Source organism: Oncorhynchus clarkii, chromosome 5, assembly GCF_045791955.1.
Source record: "Oncorhynchus clarkii lewisi isolate Uvic-CL-2024 chromosome 5, UVic_Ocla_1.0, whole genome shotgun sequence".
Classification (NCBI taxonomy): Eukaryota; Metazoa; Chordata; class Actinopteri; order Salmoniformes; family Salmonidae; genus Oncorhynchus; species Oncorhynchus clarkii.
This window is the reverse complement of record NC_092151.1, coordinates 95,804,101-95,827,036: the sequence shown is the minus strand read 5'-3', so window position 1 is coordinate 95,827,036 and position 22,936 is coordinate 95,804,101. Positions and strand designations below refer to the sequence as shown.

The following is a 22,936-nucleotide window of genomic DNA, read 5'->3' as shown; positions in this document are numbered from 1 at the left end:
ATTGCAAACATGCAGACGGAGTCAAAAAGAGAACGCAGAATGCTGTTGTATAAAACACCTGTCTCTCCGGATTACATCTTCAAACTAAGGGCAACCATGTTATCTGTGGCAGAGGGGGAGAAGCGCTCATCCATGTGCGCTCTGAACGTTACGAGAGCGAAACGCTCTGAATTTACGAACGGCCAATCTGACAATGCTCTGAGTTTACAAACGCAGAGAGCACACTCTGGCACTACAGATTAAATTTACAAACGGCCAATCTGACAATGCTCTAAATTTACAAACGCAGAGAGCACACTCTGGCACTACAGATTAAATTTACAAACGGCCAATCTGACAATGCTCTGAGTTTACAAACGCCGAGAGCACACTCTGGCAATACAGATTAAATTTACGAACACACCCGTAGTATAAACCAGCCTTTAGTCTTGAAATTTTTGGTTGCTTAGTACACTAGCGTACTCACTCTGTTTAGCACATGGCCTCATATGTGAATCCTTAAAGAGATGGGTGGGGCTAAAGCTTAAGAGGGTGTGAACAATACTGAACGGGTGTAGACAAAACACCTATCTTGTAGGTACCAAAATATTCAAGGGCCATTTTCTCAAAAGTGAGGTTATACGTTTATCAACTTTTAAAGCAGAATTACTTTCCCATTGTTCCTCAACTGTAGTGAATTATATACCATTTTCCAGCTCGGAGTCTCTACTTTTATCCAATTTATTTAAAAAAAAAAAAAAAATCTAATTGAGCTAAATAAGACCGAATCGAGCCGTTTGGTCACATTTTACCATCAGCAAAACACAACCCTAAAAAAATAAAAGTCACGAATGGAGCTTTGAAAATTATGCACTGTATGTGCAGCATAGCATAATCTCTGAAAATGAAACTAACGGTCCAAAATTAAATAGAACTCTACCTCCCTCTGCTGTTTGAAAGTGGTGTTGCCACACATTAGCTACAAATTAAGCAAACTTTTATAAAATCAAATCTGGCATGCAAAAAAACACATTAATTTCTGATTTAAGATTAGAACATGACAACACCTTATCAGTAGACCATGGCGGGCATTCAGAGTATTGTGATAGTAGCCAGCCAGACTAAAGTCATAATATATTGTTTATGACACATGACTAATGAATATCGGTTTATTTAACTCTGCTTGGAGAATGTGATAGTTTCACAACCTGAGAGAGAGAGAGACCCAGTCTGATTGTGACTGGGGTGGAGGAGAAAACTGAACGGAAAAGGAAGGTGAGGCTGTCAAGAGGTACTGCATCATCTCCTCTGCTCTGTTGCTAGGGGCTCCAGGAGCTCGGAATGTAGCCGGGCCTTAAGCAGACTGCAGACAGGAACCAGAGAAGAGAGAGAAGGAAGAAATAACACTGTTTGACTCGTTCCTGTCTTCTACTTCAATCTCAAACGCTAGTTGTCAATTCATAGAGGGCACCACTGCACCCTATAGAAAACCTATTTTTCGAGTGGGCATCCTATGCGGGACTAGCCGCCCTTGGCGGCAACTTCTTCCCATGAATCTTAGCATGTTACTTAGCAACAAAAGTCGTCACTACTAAGTCGCTTTCAAAGTCAGAATAAATCTTTATAAATGTAATAAATATGTCATTAATTTCTAAGTTTTTGCATTTCTGATCAAATTTGATCATGAACACAAAAACATTAGCTAGCTAGCTAGCTAAGCCTGAGACTGTCACTTCATATGAAATGAAAAAGAAGCTGACCAACCTGTTAGTGCAACACTAAATGCAATGCTCATTCCATAAGCAAGCAAGCTAGCTACTTAGGAAGTTTATTTTATCATTAAGAACAGGTTTAAATGAAGCAGCAAGTTGTCAAACTATCGTAAATAAGTGACAAGCTACAAGCTAATGATCAGTACCCAGCATCCTTAGCTAGGATGCATGTATACCGAGTTCATAAAATGCTTCCCATAACAGGATGTGAATCCGATATTCTCAAGATGTCCTGAAACTTCCTAACAATTTCAGGACAATGTCGGAATATGAAACCCGTGACGCAAATTGTCTAGTGGGAAGCAACATTTAGCCTAGTGTTTTTTTTTTTTAGCAATATAAAAAACACCCCAGAAAATGTAGAATAGCAATACAGTTCCTTCAGGAAGTATTCACACCACTTGATTTTATCCACTTTTGTGGATTTTGCAACATTTGCCCATTTTATTATTTTCAGAATTCTTCAAGCTCTGTCAAATTGATTGTTGATCATTGATAGAAAACCATTTTCAGGTCTTGCTATAGATTTTCAAGCAGATTTAAGTCAAAACTGTAACTTGGCCACTCAGGAACATTCACTATTTTCTTGGTAAGCAACTCCAGTGAAGATTTGGCCTTGTGTTTTAGGTTATTGTCCTGCAGACAGTTGAGGTGGTGTCTGATGGAAAGCAGACTGAACCAGATTTTCCTCTAGGATTTTGCCTGAGCTTAGATCCATTACGTTTTTTTTTTTATCCTGAAAAACTCCCCAGTCCTTAACGATTACAAGCATAATCATAACATGATGCAGCCACCACTACACTTGGAAATATGGAGAGTGGTACTCAGAAATGTATTGGATTTACCCCAAACATAACACTTTGTATTCAGGACAAAAAATGAATTGCTTATTAAAACATTTTTTGGGCAGTATTACTTTAGTGCATTGATGCAATAGGTGCCCTTCTTTGCGAGGTATTGGAACACATCCCTGGTCTTTGTGGTTGAATCTGTGTTTGAAATTCACTGCTCGACTGAGGGACCTTACAATTATTTGTATGTGTGGGGTACAAAGATCAGGTAGTCATTTAAAAAAATAATGATCAAAACTACAATTGCACACAGAGTGAGTCCATGCAAGTTATGAGACTTGTTAAACACATTTTTACTCCTGAACTTATTTAGGCTTATAGTATAGGGTAGCATAGTATAGGGTAGCATAGTATAGGGTAGCATAGTATAGGGTAGCATAGTATAGGGTAGCATAGTATAGGGTAGCATAGTATAGGGTAGCATAGTATAGGGTAGTATAGTATAGGGTAGCATAGTATAGGGTAGCATAGTATAGTATAGGGTAGCATAGCATAGGGTAGTATAGTATAGGGTAGTATAGTATAGGGTAGTATAGGGTGGTGTAGTATAGGGTAGTATAGTGTAGGGTAGTATAGAGCAGGGTAGGTTGATGTTATTGTCCAGAAGGCTAAGACTGTTGAACAGCAATAGTTGATTGAATCTGTAGAATATCGGGAGACTCTTGATTTGTCCGAGTGAAAAAGAGAGAGAGAGGAAAGAAAGAAAAAGAAGGCCATGTCTGGAAGGTTTGGCAGGAGGTTTTATTCCGTCATGAATGAACCCTTCTAGGGTTAGCAAGAATACAGGTGAAAGGTCATGGAGATGAGTTTTAAACAACAATGCAGCATGCAATGTCAGTGGTACACAATTTGGCTGCGATTGTAAATGTTTAAAGGATCATCAAATAGTGTAATAGTCTAGATCAGGCGTGTCAAACTAATCCCCCCCCCCCGCCCCCCACCCCCCCAGGCCGTATTCGGTCTTCAATGAGGTCATGAGGGGTACTGTACTGTAAAACGTCTTATAGTTAGTTCCTCAGCGTCAACATTTGGCGAAACATATAGTCCTCTATCTGTTGATTTTTGGACAGAGGACTATTTCTTCGATACTCCGTGACTTGTCTAGCTTTGATTTCTGTGACCTGTTAGAGAACGGTGTAAATGTAGGTCGGCTTTCATCACCACATCGTTTCTATTTGGTTTAAGTTCGTCCCCCCCTGTATGTTTGACACCCCAGGTCTAGATAATACTGTTCTGTTGATACGAAAGGAAAAACCTTAAAGAGGAAATATTGCAGCATGTAAAAACCAATGGGCCCTGCTCTGACCTAAAGCTCCCTCCAGTTCCCTGTCATTACCTGCTGCACCGCCACATCCAGCCACAATGGGGGAGGGGGGCGCCAGAGGGCAGCGTGACAGAACCCAAGCGGACTAGAACTAAAATTGGCTTTTCAAAACCAAATGTAATCGTCGTGATCTCACTGTGCGAGAAGGTCTGCACGTTTTCTAAATGAGAAACAGTAGCATAAGCAATAATTATCATAGTGCATGAAAGCAGCAGGTTATTTAAAACTATAATTTGCAGATAATTGCCTTTCTCTCTCCAGCTTTAGCTGAATGGGCCGAGCGAGGGCATAGTTTGTTTCTTTAACGTATGAATAAACTCAAGCTAATGACTGGGACTGATTTTGGAATTTGGACACGGCTGTTGTGGAAACTTGGCAGAGCACCTAAAGGTGTTTCCATCAGTCTCTAGATGTTTCATCTGTCTATCGGACATAATATGACCTAATTACAGGGTAAGTACAACCACGAAACTAGGTTCACCCTCTGAGGTGCGCAAGCAGACATCTCTGATGAAAATCCGATCCAGATCTCAACAGCTATTGTCTCGGCCAAAACACTCCTCTTTCAAGATGATATGATTATCGTTGTGTTGTGTTCACTGGGCCAAAAACTCAAGCATCATTATACTTGACGGGTTCATCACCAGTTACCAAATGTAACACAACCATCACTTTTCAATAACATGCAACCAAACAAGCGATCATGCTCAGCCAATGTCGTGTTGAATCACCCCCCCACCCCTCCCCCCCACAAAAACAACATCCAAAACAACTTCTCACATGGACGATCTCCACTGTCAACTTTCTTTGCGTGCTACAGTACAGTCCTTATTTAAATACAAACAATCTCCAAAGAGCAAGTCAAGTAGTTAAGTTAAAAATGTCAAGTGTGAAGTGTGCAGAAAAAGTGTAGAGACAAAAACAAGGAACCACACTATGAAGCTAAGGAGGGGGGGGCTTACAGGCTGCAGGCCTGTCTGGAACCATGTGGGCCTAGGACTCTTTCTCAATTCATCTTTCCTTGATTCCTTGCATCCTGTCTCCTTCTCAAAATAGAAATTGGAGAAGAAGAGGAGAGACCTTGGAGACCTTCTCCTCCAATGTGTTTGAGGAGAGAGGATGTAAGGAATCATCAAATTGAGATAGAGCTTACCTCAGTTTGGTTCAGGAGAGAAGAGCAGCACTGATAGGTGCTAGTGGACTCCAGTATGTATCTGTCTGTCTGTCAGAGAGTAGTACTCACTGTTTCTGCAGGAGGTTCTGCTGCTGCTGCCTGTATGATTCTACAGTGTGCTGAGGCAGAAACTGCATGAGTTCCAGAGACTCTTTGATTTTTACCAAAATCTCATAGATTTCACGGCCTTTAATCTATAGAGGGAGAGAGAGAGAGGAGTTGGTTAGCAGCTGGAACATACCACAAGATTAATATATTGTATACAATAGAGTGTATCAGGGTTGGTTTTGCCAATATGGACAGAGGACCTTTATTCTGAAGGTCAGACTCTAATTTTACCAAAACGCAAAAAGGAATACAGGACTTAACACACTCATGTTTTATTTCTTCATGTATCCAACAAGACTGTTCTATGATAATTGGTGTTGTAATTCTATTTCTATAGAATAGACTGTACTAACATCATCATGGGGTCAGTTAATTCCATGGGGAAAACCCAGGTAAAGGAACAGAGGACCATAGACAAAGATATATTATATTATCTATGATGTGGACAGACTGCATACTCACAGGCAGACAAAATACTTCCTCATCGGTGGATCTTCTCTTCTTGACGGAGGACATCTGGATTCCATGGGGGGCCTGGCGGAAGGCTGGAGAGGTGAAAGGGAGGACGGAGGGAGGGAGGGGGGAGAGGAGGACAGAGGAGGACAGAGGGGGGAGAGGAGGACCGAGGAGGACAGAGGAGGGAGGAGAGGAGGAGGACGGAGGGTACAGAGGGAGGAGAGGACGGAGGGTACAGAGGGAGGAGAGGACGGAGGGTACAGAGGGAGGAGAGGACGGAGGGAGGATAGGAGGAGGAGAGGACGGAGGGAACAGAGGAGGACAGGGGGAGGAGAGGAGGGAGCAGAGGAGGAGAGGAGGAGGACGGAGGGTACAGAGGAAGGAGGAGGACGGAGGGAACAGAGGAGGACGGAGGGATCAGAGGGAGGAGAGGAGGAGGACGGAGGAGAGGAGGAGGACGGAGGGTACAGAGGGAGGAGAGGAGGACAGAGGGAGGAGGACAGAGGAGGGAGGAGAGGAGGAGCACAGAGGAGAGGAGGACAGAGGGAGGAGAGGAGGACAGAGGAGGACAGAGGAGGGAGGAGAGGAGGAGGACGGAGGGTACAGAGGGAGGAGAGGACGGAGGGTACAGAGGGAGGAGAGGACAGAGGGAGGATAGGAGGAGGAGAGGAGGAGGACGGAGGGATTAGAGGAGGACAGGGGGAGCAGAGGAGGAGGACGGAGGGTACAGAGGAGGGAGGAGAGGAGAAGAGGAGGAGGACGGAGGGAACAGAGGAGGACGGAGGGAACAGAGGGAGGAGAGGAGGACAGAGGGAGGAGGACGGAGGGAACAGAGGAGGACGGAGGGAGGAGAGGAAGGAGGAGAGGAGGACAGAGGGAAGAGAGGAGGACAGAGGCCTGGTCAGTACATGTAGCTAACTGGGCGGGTTACACCAGTTGGACATAATATTGGTTAGAACTCTAAAACAGCAAGCAATATAACATGGAAAACAAGCACAGGGCAGGAGGATAGAGACTACAGCACAGGACAGGAGGAAAGAGACTACAACACAGGAGGAAAGAGACTACAGCACAGGGCAGGAGGAGAGAGACTAAAGCACAGGGCAGAATGAGAGAGACTACAACACAGGACAGGAGGAAAGAGACTACAACACAGGAGGAGAGAGACTACAACACTGGGCAGGAGGAGAGAGACTACAGCACAGGAGGAGAGAGACTACAGCACAGGAGGAGAGAGACTACAACACAGGGCAGGAGGAGAGAGACTACAACACAGGAAGAGAGAGACTACAGGAGGAGAGAGACTACAGCACAGAAGGAGAGAGACTACAACACAGGGCAGGAGGAGAGAGACTACAACACAGGGCAGGAGGAAAGAGACTACAACACAGGAGGAGAGAGACTACAGCACAGGGCAGGAGGACAGAGACTACAGCACAGGGCAGGAGGACAGAGACTACAGCACAGGAGGAGAGAGACTACAGCACAGGACAGGAGGAAAGAGACACAACACAGGAGGAGAGAGACTACAACACAGGAGGAGAGGGACTACAACACAGGGCAGGATGAGAGAGACTACAACACAGGGCAGGAGGAGAGAGACTACAGCACAGGACAGGAGGAGAGAGACTACAACACAGGGCAGGAGGAGAGAGACTACAGCACAGGAGGAGAGAGACTACAACACAGGAGGAAAGACTACAGCACAGGGCAGGAAGCAGGCAGTGGGTGTGTGAGCGAGAAACAGAGAGAGTATAGTATGATCACAGCCAGTCAGTCAGTCCTCCAGCAGAGAGAGTATAGTATGATCACAGCCAGTCCTCCAGCAGAGAGAGTATAGTATGATCACAGCCAGTCAGTCAGTCCTCCAGCAGAGAGAGTATAGTATGATCACAGCCAGTCAGTCAGTCCTCCAGCAGAGAGAGTATAGTATGATCACAGCCAGTCAGTCAGTCCTCCAGCAGAGAGAGTATAGTATGATCACAGCCAGTCAGTCAGTCCTCCAGCAGAGAGAGTATAGTATGATCACAGTCAGTCAGCCAGTCAGTCAGTCAGTCCTCCAGCAGAGAGAGTATAGTATGATCACAGCCAGCCAGTCAGTCCTCCAGCAGCTCCCAGCACTACTTACGGCGTTTCATACACTCACTGGTCTTTGTTCCATCAGTAACGTGCTGCTTGCGGATGCTGTCCTCGTCCGCCTTGCGGTCCCGGCCAGGACACGCGCAGATCCTGGCCTCGAAGCAGCGCCGACCCAGCACCTGACCTCTGCGACGTAGGAGAGACACAGTAACATTTATTTACCATCTATAGGGAGGGCTAAGATCCCAAATTAGAGCCAGAGCCATGTGGAAAACTATAGAATAAATGTATTTACACTGAGTGTACGAAACATTAGGAACACTGTCCTAATTAGTTCAATTCCAGGCTGTATCACAACCGGCCGTGATTGGGAGTCCCATAGGGCGGTGCACAATTTGTCCAGCGTTGTCCGGGTTTGGCCCGGGGTAGGTCATCATTGTAGGTAAGAATTTGTTCTTAAAACTGACTTCCCTGTTTAAATAAAGGTTAAATAAAGAAATAATATTGCCCTTTTGCCCTCAGAACAGCCTCCATTTGTCAGAGCATGGATTCCACATGGCTCCAGATCAGTCTATATTCTGTATGGCTCTGACCATTAGCCTGGCCCCAGATCAGTCTATATGGCTCTGACCATTAGCCTGGCCCCAGATCAGTCTATATGGCTCTGACCATTAGCCTGGCCCCAGATCAGTCTATATGGCTCTGACCATTAGCCTGGCCCCAGATCAGTCTATATGGCTCTGACCATTAGCCTGGCCCCATATCAGTCTATATTGCTCTGACCATTAGCCTGGCCCCAGATCAGTCTATATGGCTCTGATTTGTGCTGCATAGTCATCTGTTTGGCATGACGATGCCAATGGAAGTTGGCAGGACAACACAAACAGATCTGGGACACTGATGAGACGCACTGTTTTCTGTTGTCTTGAATGACTCTCCCCTTGAGGGGATATAAAGTTGTATTGGAATATAAAGTCGTATTGGAATGAATGTCTTACTCTCTGGTTTCCAGGGTGACGATGATGAGTATGGGGCGTCGGTTCATTCCTCCCACACAGCTGGAGTTGCACATGAAGTTATATAGGATGGTGGTGAACTCTGTGCCCACCTGGAAGAGGAGACATTAACACACAGAGAGGAGATATTAACTCACAGAGAGGAGATATTAACTCACAGAGAGGAGACAGAGGAGATATTAACTCACAGAGAGGAGATATTAACACACAGAGAGGAGATATTAACTCACAGAGAGGAGATATTAACTCACAGAGAGGAGATATTAACTCACAGAGAGGAGACAGAGAGGATATATTAACTCACAGAGAGGAGATATTAACTCACAGAGAGGAGACAGAGAGGATATATTAACTCACAGAGAGGAGATATTAACACACAGAGAGGAGATATTAACTCACAGAGAGGAGACAGAGGAGATATTAACTCACAGAGAGGAGATATTAACACACAGAGAGGAGATATTAACTCACAGAGAGGAGATATTAACTCACAGAGAGGAGACAGAGAGGATATATTAACTCACAGAGAGGAGATATTAACTCACAGAGAGGAGACAGAGAGGATATATTAACTCACAGAGAGGAGATATTAACTCACAGAGAGGAGACAGAGAGGATATATTAACTCACAGAGAGGAGATATTAACACACAGAGAGGAGATATTAACTCACAGAGAGGAGACATTAACACAGAGACAGGAGATATTAACAGACAGTGTTAGAGGGATGATTCCATTGATTTGTCAAATTATCTGCCAATATGCCAACATTGCATTCATCAATGCAGTCAGTCTCCAGCCAGACATTGGCTGACATCAGTTGATGATAGGACTTTTACAAGTTGTAAATGCAACAAGTAGTGATACCACAGCTTTCCACGAAAACTCAAATGTCGACATCTATGGTCTATTTACATGTATATTTTAGAGGATATATAAAATTGGTATAAAACCCATATAAACTGTATTCATAATTATATGACGACAATTATATTACACAATTTCTGATATATCACATGATCTACTTTTATTTTCCTGCATATTAAAAAAAAAAATCAGGATTATGCCTCTACTGCCATTCAATCCAATTAGACGGGTTTGGATTTCTCCCTGACCAATATGGCTCCCATTATCACATTCTGGAACCTTTGAGGGGTTTATGACATTGACCCCTCTGGTAATTTAATAGGATCTCTGTAGCTGTGGCCTGGTGGAAACGAGAGGGACTTTACCTGAGGTGGCTCGTATGGGACCAAGACACTCTGACGGCCCGTGATGGAGTCCTCCAGATACTGGGAGTGGTTGTTACCCTCCACTCGGATCAGGTGACTGTGAGGGGCTATCTGACCTACAAAAACAACACAAAATGCCATATGCTTATCAAACAGCCGAAACATGTTACATATCAAAGTAGATAAATAACTTATCAATGGTTTATCAATGGTAGTTTAGGCTAGTTAATAAGGTCATGGTTAAGGCTAGTTAATAAGGTCATAGTGTAGGAAGCATCTGAGAGGTAAAGGCTAGTTAATAAGGTCATGGTTAAGGCTAGTTAATAAGGTCATAGTGCAGGAAGCATCTGAGAGGTAAAGGCTAGTTAATATGGTCATGGTTAAGGCTAGTTAATAATGTCATGGTACAGGAAGCATCTGAGAGGGCTAAGAAATGTTTATATTTCTGTTCCCTGTTTATATTGATATAAGATAAATAGTTTTTCTGTAGTGCTTTAGGAGAGGACATACATCAACTAACTAACCATCACTGAAGTCAACAAGGAGAGAACAGTGTGTGACTTTTATTGTTCATTTAGGAGAGAGACGCATAACTAACTAACTAACTAACTAACTAACTAACTAACTAACTAACCATCACTGAAGTCAACAAGGAGAGAACAGTGTGTGACTTTTATTGTTCATTTAGGAGAGAGACGCATAACTAACTAACTAACTAACTAACTAACTAACCGTCGTTGAACTCGCGGCTGAGCTCGTGGTTGGGGCAGCGTTTGACCACCTCGGTGACGTGCTCTGCCTTCTTGTAAACGGGCATGGCCCTGATGACGGCGCCCTGCGGGGGGTTGGTCAGCACCTTGATCTGGATGGGACACGTCTTGGCGATCTGACAGTACAGCTTCTTCAGCTCTGTAGAGTACTGGAGAGACAGAGGACAGGTCAGTACTGGAGAGACAGAGGACAGGTCAGTACTGGAGAGACTGAGGACAGGTTAAAATACACAGGTCAGTATTGGAGAGAGACAGAGGGAGACAAGTTAAAATATAATACAATATACTAGAATTAATAACAGTGAGCTTATAAGCAAATATAATCAACACATTATAGATTATAGCCTTCAAAACAAATGTCAATAATACAAGTTAACATCTGTTGCCTGTTGCCTAGTAACCCTTCTGTTAACATGCTTAGCAGTGCCTTTAAAAACATCTGTTGCCTAGTAACCCTTCTGTTAACAGGCTTAGCAGTGCCTTTAAAAACATCTGTTGCCTAGTAACCCTTCTGTTAACAGGCTTAGCAGTGCCTTTAAAAACATCTGTTGCCTAGTAACCCTTCTGTTAACAGGCTTAGCAGTGCCTTTAAAAACATCTGTTGCCTAGTAACCCTTCTGTTAACAGGCTTAGCAGTGCCTTTAAAAACATCTGTTGCCTAGTAACCCTTCTGTTAACAGGCTTAGCAGTGCCTTTAAAAACATCTGTTGCCTCGTAACCCTTCTGTTTTTCCCTGGAGCACAGAGGGTTAAAGACAGGCTTGTGATTATGGTACACACACACACACACACACACTCTCACTCTCACTATCTCTCTCTCTCTCCATCATCATAGGGATTTGTGTTGAGGCCAGGGTGTATGTGGATAGATGATACACACCTAGTTAATGTCTCTTGGTATAGTGAGCTCCGGGGCAGGAGCCAGGCACTTCCAGAGGAGTGGTGCCGTAATTAACTGCCCTGCCTTCACTCTGGGCCTGGTTTTCACCTTTCATCTTCAAGATTAGGGGACATGACACAGTGTTTCCATTCCGGAGGTTACTTAACTAGCACTTAACTCAGTGACGCTGTGTTGTATTTGGTCGTACTGTATGATGCTGTCTTAACGATGAGGTCAGAGACAAAGATGGGGTTTGCAACACCTTGAACCTTACTTCCTGTCTGACACAGCATCTGACTAAAGTTGATGCATCGACCACAGGAATGGAAGCGTCCTGACAGGAAGTGCTGCGCCACTAACAGCCACTCAGAAGTTGAATCCTGGGTTGGGCGGTATCAGGATGTTCATACCGTTTCTGTACCATACCGAATCCACACACAAGGGGCAATATTTAAAGTATGATTTATATTGTTTTAAGCAACAACAACAACAAAAAACTATTTTGGCAACAGGGATCTCAAACCAGGAAGTGGATTGAATGTCTCGACTGTAACCATGAAGCTTGACAGCAAACATTTGCCAGCAAACATAGCAAACATTATATTTGAGTTATTTACCAGAGGCTCTTATCTTATCCAGAGCGACTTACAATAGTGAGTGCATATCTTTTCGTACTGGGTCCCCCCTGTGGGAATCCCACCCACAACCATGGCGTCGCAAGCGTCATGCTCTACCAACTGAGCAACACAGGACCTTCCAAATGCATGCCTGGAGCAACCCGAGTTGAATATCATTTATTAGATTTCTTATAGTTATACTTCAATTATACACGGAACAAAAATATAAACGCAACATGTAAAGTGTTGGTCCCGTGTTTCATGATCTGAAATAAGAGATCCCAAGACAATTTCCATACGCACAAAAAGTTTATTTCTCTCAAATGTTGTGCACAAATTTGTTTATGTCCCTGTTAGTGAGCATTTCTCCTTTGCCAAGATAATCCCTACTACACCTGACAGGTGTGGCATATCAAGAAGCTGTTTATTACACAGGTGCACCTTGTGCTGGGGACTATAAATGGCCACTCTAAATTGTGCCGTTTTGTCACACAACACAATGCCACAGATGTCTCAAGTTTTGAGGGAGCGTGCAATTGACATGCTGACTGCCGGAATGTCCACCAGAGATGTTGTCAGAGAATGTAATGTTAATTTCTCTACCATAAGCCGCATCCAACATCCTTTTACAGAATTTGACAGTATGTCCAACTGGCCTCAAAAACGCAGACTATGTGTATAGTGGTTGCTGATGTCAACGTTGTGAACAGAGAGCCCCATGGTGGTGGTGGGGTTATGGTATGGGCAGGCATAAGCTACGGCCAATGAACACAATTGCATTTTATCAATGGCAATATGAATGCACAGAGATACTGTGACGAGATCCTGAGGTTCATGTCGTGCCATTCATCCTCCTCCATCACCTCACGTTTCAGCATGGTCATTTATTTATTTATTTTATTTATTTATCTGTTATTTTACCAGGTAAGTTGACTGAGAACACGTTCTCATTTGCAGGAACGACCTGGGGAATAGTTACAGGGGAGAGGAAGGGGATGAATGAGCCAATTGTAAACTGGGGATTATTAGGTGACCGTGATGGTTTGAAGACCAGACTGGGAATTTAGCCAGGACACTGGGGTTAACATCCCTACTTTTACAATAAGTGCCATAGGATCTTTAATGACCTCAGAGAGTCAGGACACCCGTTTAACGTCCCATCCGAAAGACGGCACCCTACACAGGGCAGTGTCCCCAATCACTGCCCTGGGGCATTGGGATATTTTTTAGACCAGAGGAAAGAGTGCCTCCTACTGGCCCTCCAACACCACTTCCAGCAGCATCTGATCTCCCATCCAGGAACTAACCAGGACCAACCCTGCATATCTTCAGAAGCAAGCCAGCAGTGGTATGCAGGGTGGTATGCTGCTGGTATAATGCACAGCTCCATGTCACAAGGATCTGTACTTAATTCCTGGAAGATGAAAATGTCCCAGTTCTTCCATGGCCTGAATACTCACCAGCCATGTCACCCATTGAGCATGTTTGGGATGCTCTGGATTGACGTGTATGACAGCGTGTTCCAGTTCCTGCCAATATCCAGCAACTTCACACAGCCATTGAAGAGGAGTGGGACAACATTCAACAGGCCACAATAGACAGCCTGATGAAGGAGATGTGTTGCACACCCCTACTCATTTTTTAAGGTATCGGTGACCAACAGATGCATATCTGTATTCCCAGTCATGAGAAATCCATAGATTAGGGCCTAATGCATTTATTTAAAATATACTGATTTCCTCATATGAACTGTAACTCAGTCAAATCTTTGAAATTGTTAGATGTTGAGTTCACATTTTTGTTCAGTATAGTTATAAGCAGTGTATTTGGAAATACCCCGGTATAAACAGGAAATTGGCCAAACCTAGTTGAGTGATTCACAAAGTCCTACCTATCTACTGTACAGAAAGTGACACTCAGAGGAAGTTGCTCACCTTCAGGCATTTCAAACAAAATCGTACAGTCATAAATAATGCATGTGCTTTCTGCCTGACTGGCACTTTAAGAAAGAGAAAGGAGAAAGAACTCAGAAAGAAAATACAAAATTGCTTCTTCCAGCCATGACCATGCTGACTAAACAAACGTTTCAGATCTGTACCACTACTACTACTACTAATACTGCTACTACTAATACTACAACTACTAATACTACCACAACTACTAATACTACCACAACTACTAGTACTACTGCTGCTACTACTAATACTACAGCTACTAATACTACCACAACTACTAATACTACAACTACTAATACTACCACAACTACTAGTACTACTGCTGCTACTACTAATACTACAACTACTAATACTACCACAACTACTAATACTACCACAACTACTAGTACTACTGCTGCTACTACTAATACTGCAACTACTAATACTACCACAACTACTAATACTACAACTACTAATACTACCACAACTACTAACACTACCACTAATGCTACTACTAATACTACAACTACTAATACTACAACTACTAATACTACCACAACTACTAATACTACTACTACTGCTACTACTAATACTACCACAACTACTAACACTACTACTACTGCTACTACTACTACTGCTACTACTAATACTACAACTACTAATACTACTACTAATACTACTACTAATACTACTACTACTACTACAACTACTAATACTACTACTAATACTACTACTAATACTACTACCACTACTACTACTACTACTACTATGACTACTACTACTACTACTGCTACTACTAATACTACTACTGCTACTACTAATACTACAACTACTAATACTACTACTAATACTACTACTAATACTACTACTGCTACTACTAATACTACTACTACTACTGCTACTACTAATACTACTACTGATACTACTAATACTACAACTACTAATACTACTACTAGTACTACTACTAATACTACTACTAATACTACTACTGCTACTACTAATACTACAACTACTAATACTACTACTAATACTACTACTGCTACTACTAATACTACTACTACTACTGCTACTACTAATACTACTACTGCTACTACTAATACTACAACTACTAATACTACTACTAATACTACTACTAATACTACTACTGCTACTACTAATACTACAACTACTAATACTACTACTAATACTACTACTAATACTACAACTACTAATACTACTACTAATACTACCACTACTACTACTACATTTCCAAAACCGTTTGGTCAAAAGTAGTGCACTATATTGGGAATAGGGCTCCATTTGGGACAGACATTGTGTAATCCCTCCAGTGAAGGAGACATGGAAAAACACAAGAGAAGGAAAAAGTGTCCTGCCAGGTTGGCATTTGAAATGGAACAATTATTGTGTGAAGATTGTGAAAACATCCCCGGGGCAGTGTTTGTGTTCTAAAAACGATTCTACAGTAAATTCCATCTCTGTTAAGCTGTGTTGCAGTGAAAGGAGCCCATCCCAGCATCTGTCTAGGATGACTTTTAATATTCTTACACAAGCAGGCTGTACTTGGCAAGGATACGTCTCATCTCCTCTCTTCTCCAGGATGATCCCTCTAGCTAGCAAACCAAACTAACCTCATTGTGAAGCAGTCCTCTACAACAGGATGAATAGACTTCTGTAGGGCTAGATGTGTCAGACCAAGTACACTACTCTGCCACTGCACTAAGACAACAGTATATATATATATAACCACTGCTATAAGACAAGAGTATATATATATAACCACTGCTCTTATAAAAGGGTAATTACTCTGGAGTTGCACTGAGAAAGCAGTCAGTAAGGGAGAAGGGGTCCTTGATATTCCTAACCAGTCAGTAAGGGAGGAGGGGTCCTTGATATTCCTAACCAGTCAGTAAGGGAGGAGGGGTCCTTGATATTACCAACCAGTCAGTAAGGGAGGAGGGGTTCTTGATATTACCAACCAGTCAGTAAGGGAGGAGGGGTCCTTGATATTACCAACCAGTCAGTAAGGGAGGAGGGGTTCTTGATATTACCAACCAGTCAGTAAGGGAGGAGGGGTCCTTGATATTACCAACCAGTCGGTAAGGGAGGAGGGGTCCTTGATATTACTAACCAGTCAGAAAGGGAGGAGGGGTCCTTGATATTACCAACCAGTCAGTAAGGGAGGAGGGGTCCTTGATATTACCAACCAAGGGAGGAGGGGTCCTTGATATTACCAACCAGTCAGTAAGGGAGGAGGGGGCCTTGATATTACCAACCAGTCAGTAAGGAGGGGTCCTTGATATTTTAAAAAACCTTGCAGATTGATAGTGGCCGACTGTTTCCCCCATGTGAATGTATGATAGATAGCAAGAAAATAAATGTCCCTTTTTCAGGACCCTGTCTTTCAAAGATAATTCATAAAAATCCAAATAACTTCACAGATCTTCATTGTAAAGGGTTTAAACACTGTTTCACATGCTTGTTCAATGAACCATAAACAATTAATGAACATACACCTGTGGAACAGTCGTTAAGACACAAACAGCTTACAGACGGTAGGCAATTAAGGTCACAGTTATGAAAACTTAAGACAATAAAGAGGCCCTTCTACTGACTCTGAAAAACACCAAAAGAAAGATACCCAGGATCCCTGCTCATCTGCTTGAACGTGCCTTAGGCATTCTGTAAGGAGGCATGAGGAATGCAAATGTGGCCAGGGCAATAAATTGCAATGTCCGTACTGTGAGACGCCTAAGACAGCGCTACAGGGAGACGGGATGGACAGCTGATCATACTCGCAGTGGCAGGCCACGTGTAACAACACCTGCACAGGATCGGTACATCTGAACATCACACCTGCGGGACCGGTACAGGATGGCAACAACAACTGCCCGAGTTACACCAGGAGCACACAATCCCTCCATCAGTGCTCAGACTCTCCACAATAGGCTGAGAGAGGCTGGACTGAGGTCTTGTAGGCCTGTTGTAAGGCAGGTCCTCACCAGACATCACCGACAACAACCTCGCCTATGGATGCAAACCCACCGTCGGAGTACCAGACAGGACTGGCAAATACTGCTCTTCACTGATGAGTCGCGGTTTTGTCTCACCCGGGGTGATGGTCGGATTCCTCGTCGAAGGAATGAGCGTTACACCGAGGCCTGTACTCTGGAGCGGGATCGTTTTGGAGGTGGAGGGTCCGTCATGGTCTGGGGCGGTTTGTCACAGCATCATCAGACTGAGCTTGTTGTCATTGCAGGAAATCTCAACTCTGTGCGTTACAGGGAAGACATCCTCCTCCCTCATATGGTACCTTTCCTGCAGGCTCATCCTGACATGACCCCCCCCAGCATGACAATGCCACCAGCTTGTACAGCTCGTGCCATACTGCTCGTTCTGTGCGTGATTTCCTGCTAGACAAGAATGTCAGTGTTCTGCCATGGCCAGCGAAGAGCCCGGATCTCAATCCCATTGAGCACGTCTGGGACCTGCTGGATCGGAGGGTGAGGGCTAGGGCCATTCCCCCCCACAAATGTCCGGGAACTTGCAGGTGCCTTGGTGGAAGAGTGGGGTAACATCTCACAGTAAGAACTGGCAAATCTGGTGCAGTCCATGCACTGCAGTACTTAATGCAGCTGGTGGCCACACCAGATACTGACTGTTACATTTGATTTTAATGCAGCTGGTGGCCACACCAGATACTGACTGTTACTTTTGATTTTGAACCCCCCCCCCCCCCCCCTTTTGTTCAGGGACACATTATTCCATTTATGTTAGTCACATGTCTGTGGAACTTGTTAAAGTTTAATGTCTCAGTTGTCGAATCTTGATATGTTCATACAAATATTTACACATGAAAATAAATGAAAATCAACGCAGTTGACAGTGAGAGGACGTTTTCTTATTTTGTTGAGTTTATATTGACGAGGAGAGATTCCGTTGCCTGGGGAAACATGTATGTAGATATGACGATGGAAGTGGTCTAGAAGACTCTGATAAATAAGACCTGATCACCCTGTACACCCCTCCCTGTCTGTCACATAGATACGAGAGAGAGGGGTGGGGGGGAGAGGAGAGGAGAGAGAGAGAGAGAGAGAGAGAGGAGAGAGAGAGAGAGGAGAGAGAGAGAGAGAGAGAAAGGGGGGAGAGAAGAGGAGAGAGCGAGAGAGAGAGGAGAGAAGAGGAGAGAGAGAGAGGAGAGAGAGAGAAGAGAGCGAGAGAGAGAGAGAGAGAGAGAGAAGAGAGCGAGAGAGAAAGGAGAGGAGAGAGAGAGAGAGAGAGAGAGAGAGAGAGAGAGAGAGAGAGAGAGAGAGAGAGAGAGAGAGAGAGAGAGAGAGAGAGAGAGAGAGAGAGAGAGAGAGAGAGAGAGAGAGAGAGAGAGAGAGAGAGAGAGAGAGAGAGAGAGAAGAGAGAGAGAGAGAGAGAGAGAGAGAGAGAGAGAGAGAGAGATCGATGGCCGTAAAGGGAAGATTCAGTGCTTGTGAATAATTGACCATTTGTTTTGCTAAGGGCAACCCGAGATATGAAACATAAAGTATTCTCAGTATCTGCCACGTTCAAGGCAGAAGATGATGGTTGTTTTAAGACTGCTGACATTGCATACTGTAGAGACACACACACACACACACACAGCCAGACAGATGAAGATAAACCATCCCAGCCCTCAAGCCACAAACTTTGAGCATGCAACTATGTTTGCTCAGGAGCTGCTGCTGAAAGGTTAAAACACACACACACACACACACACACACACACACACACACACACACACACACACACACACACACACACACACACACACACACACACACACACACACACACACACACACACACACACACGCAGCAGTTGACTGATGTGCTCAAGTGGCTCTCCTCCTCTCTTCTCGTCTCCCAGGCAGGGTGCGGCCCTCTCTCATGTGTTACTATGTAATTATGAGCCATTCACTGGTCACAATGTAAATTACACACAGCGAAAACACTACTTAATCACAATGCCTATGTCCAAAATGACACCCTATTCCCTACATAGCACACTTCTTTAGATCAGGGCACATGTGACCAGACAGTCATTTACACATAACACTTAACTACGCCTTAAAGTATGTCAGCAGAGTCATAGCTCTGTAGTAGGGTAGCAGAGTTATACCTTTATAGTAGGTCAGCAGAGTCATAGTTATATAATAGGTTAGCAGGTAGCAGAGTCAAAGTTATATAGTAGGGTAGAAGAGTCATAGCTCTATAGTAGGGTAGCAGAGTTATACCTTTACAGTAGGTTAGCAGAGTCATAGCTCTGTAGTAGGGTAGCAGAGTTATACCTCTGTAGTAGGGTAGAAGAGTCATACCTCTATAGTAGGTTAGCAGGTAGCAGAGTCATACCTCTATAGTAGGGTAGCAGAGTTATACCTCTATAGTAGGGTAGCAGAGTCATAGTTATATAGTAGGGTAGCAGAGTCATACCTCTATAGTAGGGTAGCAGAGTCATAGTTATATAGTAGGGTAGCAGAGTCATACCTCTATAGTAGGGTAGCAGAGTCATAGCTATATAGTAGGGTAGCAGAGTCATACCTCTATAGTAGGGTAGCAGAGTTATACCTCTATAGTAGGGTAGCAGAGTCATACCTCTATAGTAGGGTAGCAGAGTCATACCTCTATAGTAGGTTAGCAGAGTCATACCTCTATAGTAGTGTAGCAGAGTCATACCTCTATAGTAGGGTAGCAGAGTTATACCTCTATAGTAGGGTAGCAGAGTCATACCTCTATAGTAGGTTAGCAGAGTCTTACCTCTATAGTAGGGTAGCAGAGTCATACCTCTATAGTAGGGTATCAGTCATACCTCTATAGTAGGGTAGCAGAGTCATACCTCTATAGTAGGTTAGCAGAGTCATAGCTCTATAGTAGGGTAGCAGAGTCATACCTCTATAGTAGGGTATCAGTCATACCTCTATAGTAGGGTAGCAGAGTCATAGCTCTATAGTAGGTTAGCAGGTAGCAGAATCATAGTTATATAGTAGGGTAATAGAGTCATACCTCTATAGTAGGGTAATAGAGTCATACCTCTATAGTAGGGTAGTAGAATCATAGTAATATAGTAGGGTAGCAGAGTCATACCTCTATAGTAGGGTAGCAGAGTCATAGCTCTATAGTAGGTTAGCAGGTAGCAGAATCATAGTTATATAGTAGGGTAATAGAGTCATACCTCTATAGTAGGGTAGTAGAGTCATGCCTCTATAGTAGGGTAGTAGAGTCATAGTTATATAGTAGGGTAGCAGAGTCATACCTCTATAGTAGGGTAGAAGAGTCATACCTCTATATTAGGGTAGCAGAGTCATACCTCTATAGTAGGGTAGCAGGTAACAGAGTCATACCTCTATAGTAGGGTAGCAGAGTCATACCTCTATAGTAGGGTAGCAGAGTCATACCTCTATAGTAGGGTAGCAGAGTCATACCTCTATAGTAGGGTAGCAGGTAACAGAGCCATAGTAATATAGTAGGGTAGAAGGTAGCGAAGTCATACCTCTATAGTAGGGTAGAAGAGTCATACCTCTATAGTAGGGTAGCAGAGTCATACCTCTATAGTAGGGTAGAAGAGTCATACCTCTATAGTAGGGTAGCAGAGTCATACCTCTATAGTAGGGTAGCAGAGTCATACCTCTATAGTAGGGTAGCAGGTAACAGAGTCATACCTCTATAGTATTTTAGCAGAGTCATACCTCTATAGTAGGGTAGCAGAGTCATACCTCTATAGTAGGTTAGCAGAGTCAAGTCTCTTAGGTCACTCGTTTTGCCCATTCTAACATTCAGTTTAACAGTAACTAAATGCCTTGATGCCTGTCTCCCTGATTTATATAGCAAGCCACGCCCATGTTACACTTTCGTGAACGGGGGTGGTGTATCTAATAAACTGGCCTGTGAGTAAACGCCTCTCTCAACCCAGAGATACTACTTCAACACACAAACAGACTTTCCTCCTCTCAGCAAAGTTGCCCAGGTACAGGTTGAGACAGGCCCACAGGCATAGCGTTCCTTCCCCAGCCCCGGTGGCTGCGGGCGCATGCCAAATCAAGTCCTGACAGAGCTGGGCCTTAAACAAGCAGGGCTTGGCGCCTCCAGTCTTGTCCTCTTCATACCTGACATGTAGCATCACGTCTTCAGCAGCCTCTCACTAACCTGCTCAATTGTACAGAAATTAAAAGTCTATTATTTGTTGAAAAACACCTGGTTCTCTCTGGAGAGGAGTTGAAAAACCCCTGGTTCTCTCAGGAGAGGAGATGAAAAAAACCCTGGTTCTCCCTGGAGAGGAGATGGAAAAAACCCTGGTTTTCTCAGGAGAGGAGATGGAAAAAACCCTGGTTCTCTCTTGTTGAAGAAGAAGAAATGTCAGGAAAGCAGGGATAGAAAAGTGAGAGCGGAGACAAATATCCTCATTAGCGATTTATTTTGGCGTGTTGCAAAGAGAATGTAGGAAGGCAGCTGTTACTTTTTATTTATTTATTTGATTTATTTCACCTTTATTTAACCAGGTAGGCTAGTTGAGAACACCTTTATTTAACCAGGTAGGCTAGTTGAGATCACCTTTATTTAACCAGGTAGGCTAGTTGAGAACACCTTTATTTAACCAGGTAGGCCAGTTGAGAACACCTTTATTTAACCAGGTAGGCCAGTTGAGAACACCTTTATTTAACCAGGTAGGCCAGTTGAGAACACCTTTATTTAACCAGGTAGGCCAGTTGAGAACACCTTTATTTAACCAGGTAGGCCAGTTGAGAACACCTTTATTTAACCAGGTAGGCCAGTTGAGAACACCTTTATTTAACCAGGTAGGCTAGTTGAGAACACCTTTATTTAACCAGGTAGGCCAGTTGAGAACACCTTTATTTAACCAGGTAGGCCAGTTGAGAACACCTTTATTTAACCAGGTAGGCCAGTTGAGATCACCTTTATTTAACCAGGTAGGCCAGTTGAGAACACCTTTATTTAACCAGGTAGGCTAGTTGAGAACACCTTTATTTAACCAGGTAGGCCAGTTGAGAACACCTTTATTTAACCAGGTAGGCCAGTTGAGAACACCTTTATTTAACCAGGTAGGCCAGTTGAGAACACCTTTATTTAACCAGGTAGGCTAGTTGAGAACACCTTTATTTAACCAGGTAGGCCAGTTGAGAACACCTTTATTTAACCAGGTAGGCCAGTTGAGAACACCTTTATTTAACCAGGTAGGCCAGTTGAGATCACCTTTATTTAACCAGGTAGGCCAGTTGAGAACACCTTTATTTAACCAGGTAGGCTAGTTGAGAACACCTTTATTTAACCAGGTAGGCCAGTTGAGATCACCTTTATTTAACCAGGTAGGCCAGTTGAGAACACCTTTATTTAACCAGGTAGGCCAGTTGAGATCACCTTTATTTAACCAGGTAGGCCAGTTGAGAACACCTTTATTTAACCAGGTAGGCTAGTTGAGAACACCTTTATTTAACCAGGTAGGCCAGTTGAGAACACCTTTATTTAACCAGGTAGGCCAGTTGAGAACACCTTTATTTAACCAGGTAGGCCAGTTGAGAACACCTTTATTTAACCAGGTAGGCTAGTTGAGAACACCTTTATTTAACCAGGTAGGCCAGTTGAGAACACCTTTATTTAACCAGGTAGGCCAGTTGAGAACACCTTTATTTAACCAGGTAGGCCAGTTGAGATCACCTTTATTTAACCAGGTAGGCCAGTTGAGAACACCTTTATTTAACCAGGTAGGC

The 22,936-nt window shown here is 43.6% G+C and overlaps 1 protein-coding gene across 6 annotated transcripts in view; it reads right to left on the bottom strand.

Moving 5' to 3' along the window:
• LOC139409589 (tumor protein 63-like) overlaps positions 1 to 22,936 on the bottom strand; it is a 119,723-nt gene that overhangs the window by 15,887 nt on the left and 80,900 nt on the right. For 4 of the 6 annotated variants that reach the window (XR_011634431.1, XM_071154974.1, XM_071154976.1 and 1 more), the window contains 6 exons: positions 10,723 to 10,909; positions 9,991 to 10,106; positions 8,742 to 8,851; positions 7,793 to 7,929; positions 5,671 to 5,753; positions 5,170 to 5,294 (listed from right to left, as the gene is read on the bottom strand). Coding sequence is in view for 4 of the 6 variants with exons in the window: in XM_071154974.1 (XP_071011075.1) it covers positions 5,170 to 5,294; positions 5,671 to 5,753; positions 7,793 to 7,929; positions 8,742 to 8,851; positions 9,991 to 10,106; positions 10,723 to 10,909 (758 nt within the window). In the remaining 2 variants the exon portion in view is untranslated. The remainder of the gene's footprint in view (positions 1 to 5,169; positions 5,295 to 5,670; positions 5,754 to 7,792; positions 7,930 to 8,741; positions 8,852 to 9,990; positions 10,107 to 10,722; positions 10,910 to 22,936) is intronic. The other 2 variants (XR_011634430.1, XM_071154975.1) reach the window with 1 other exon arrangement.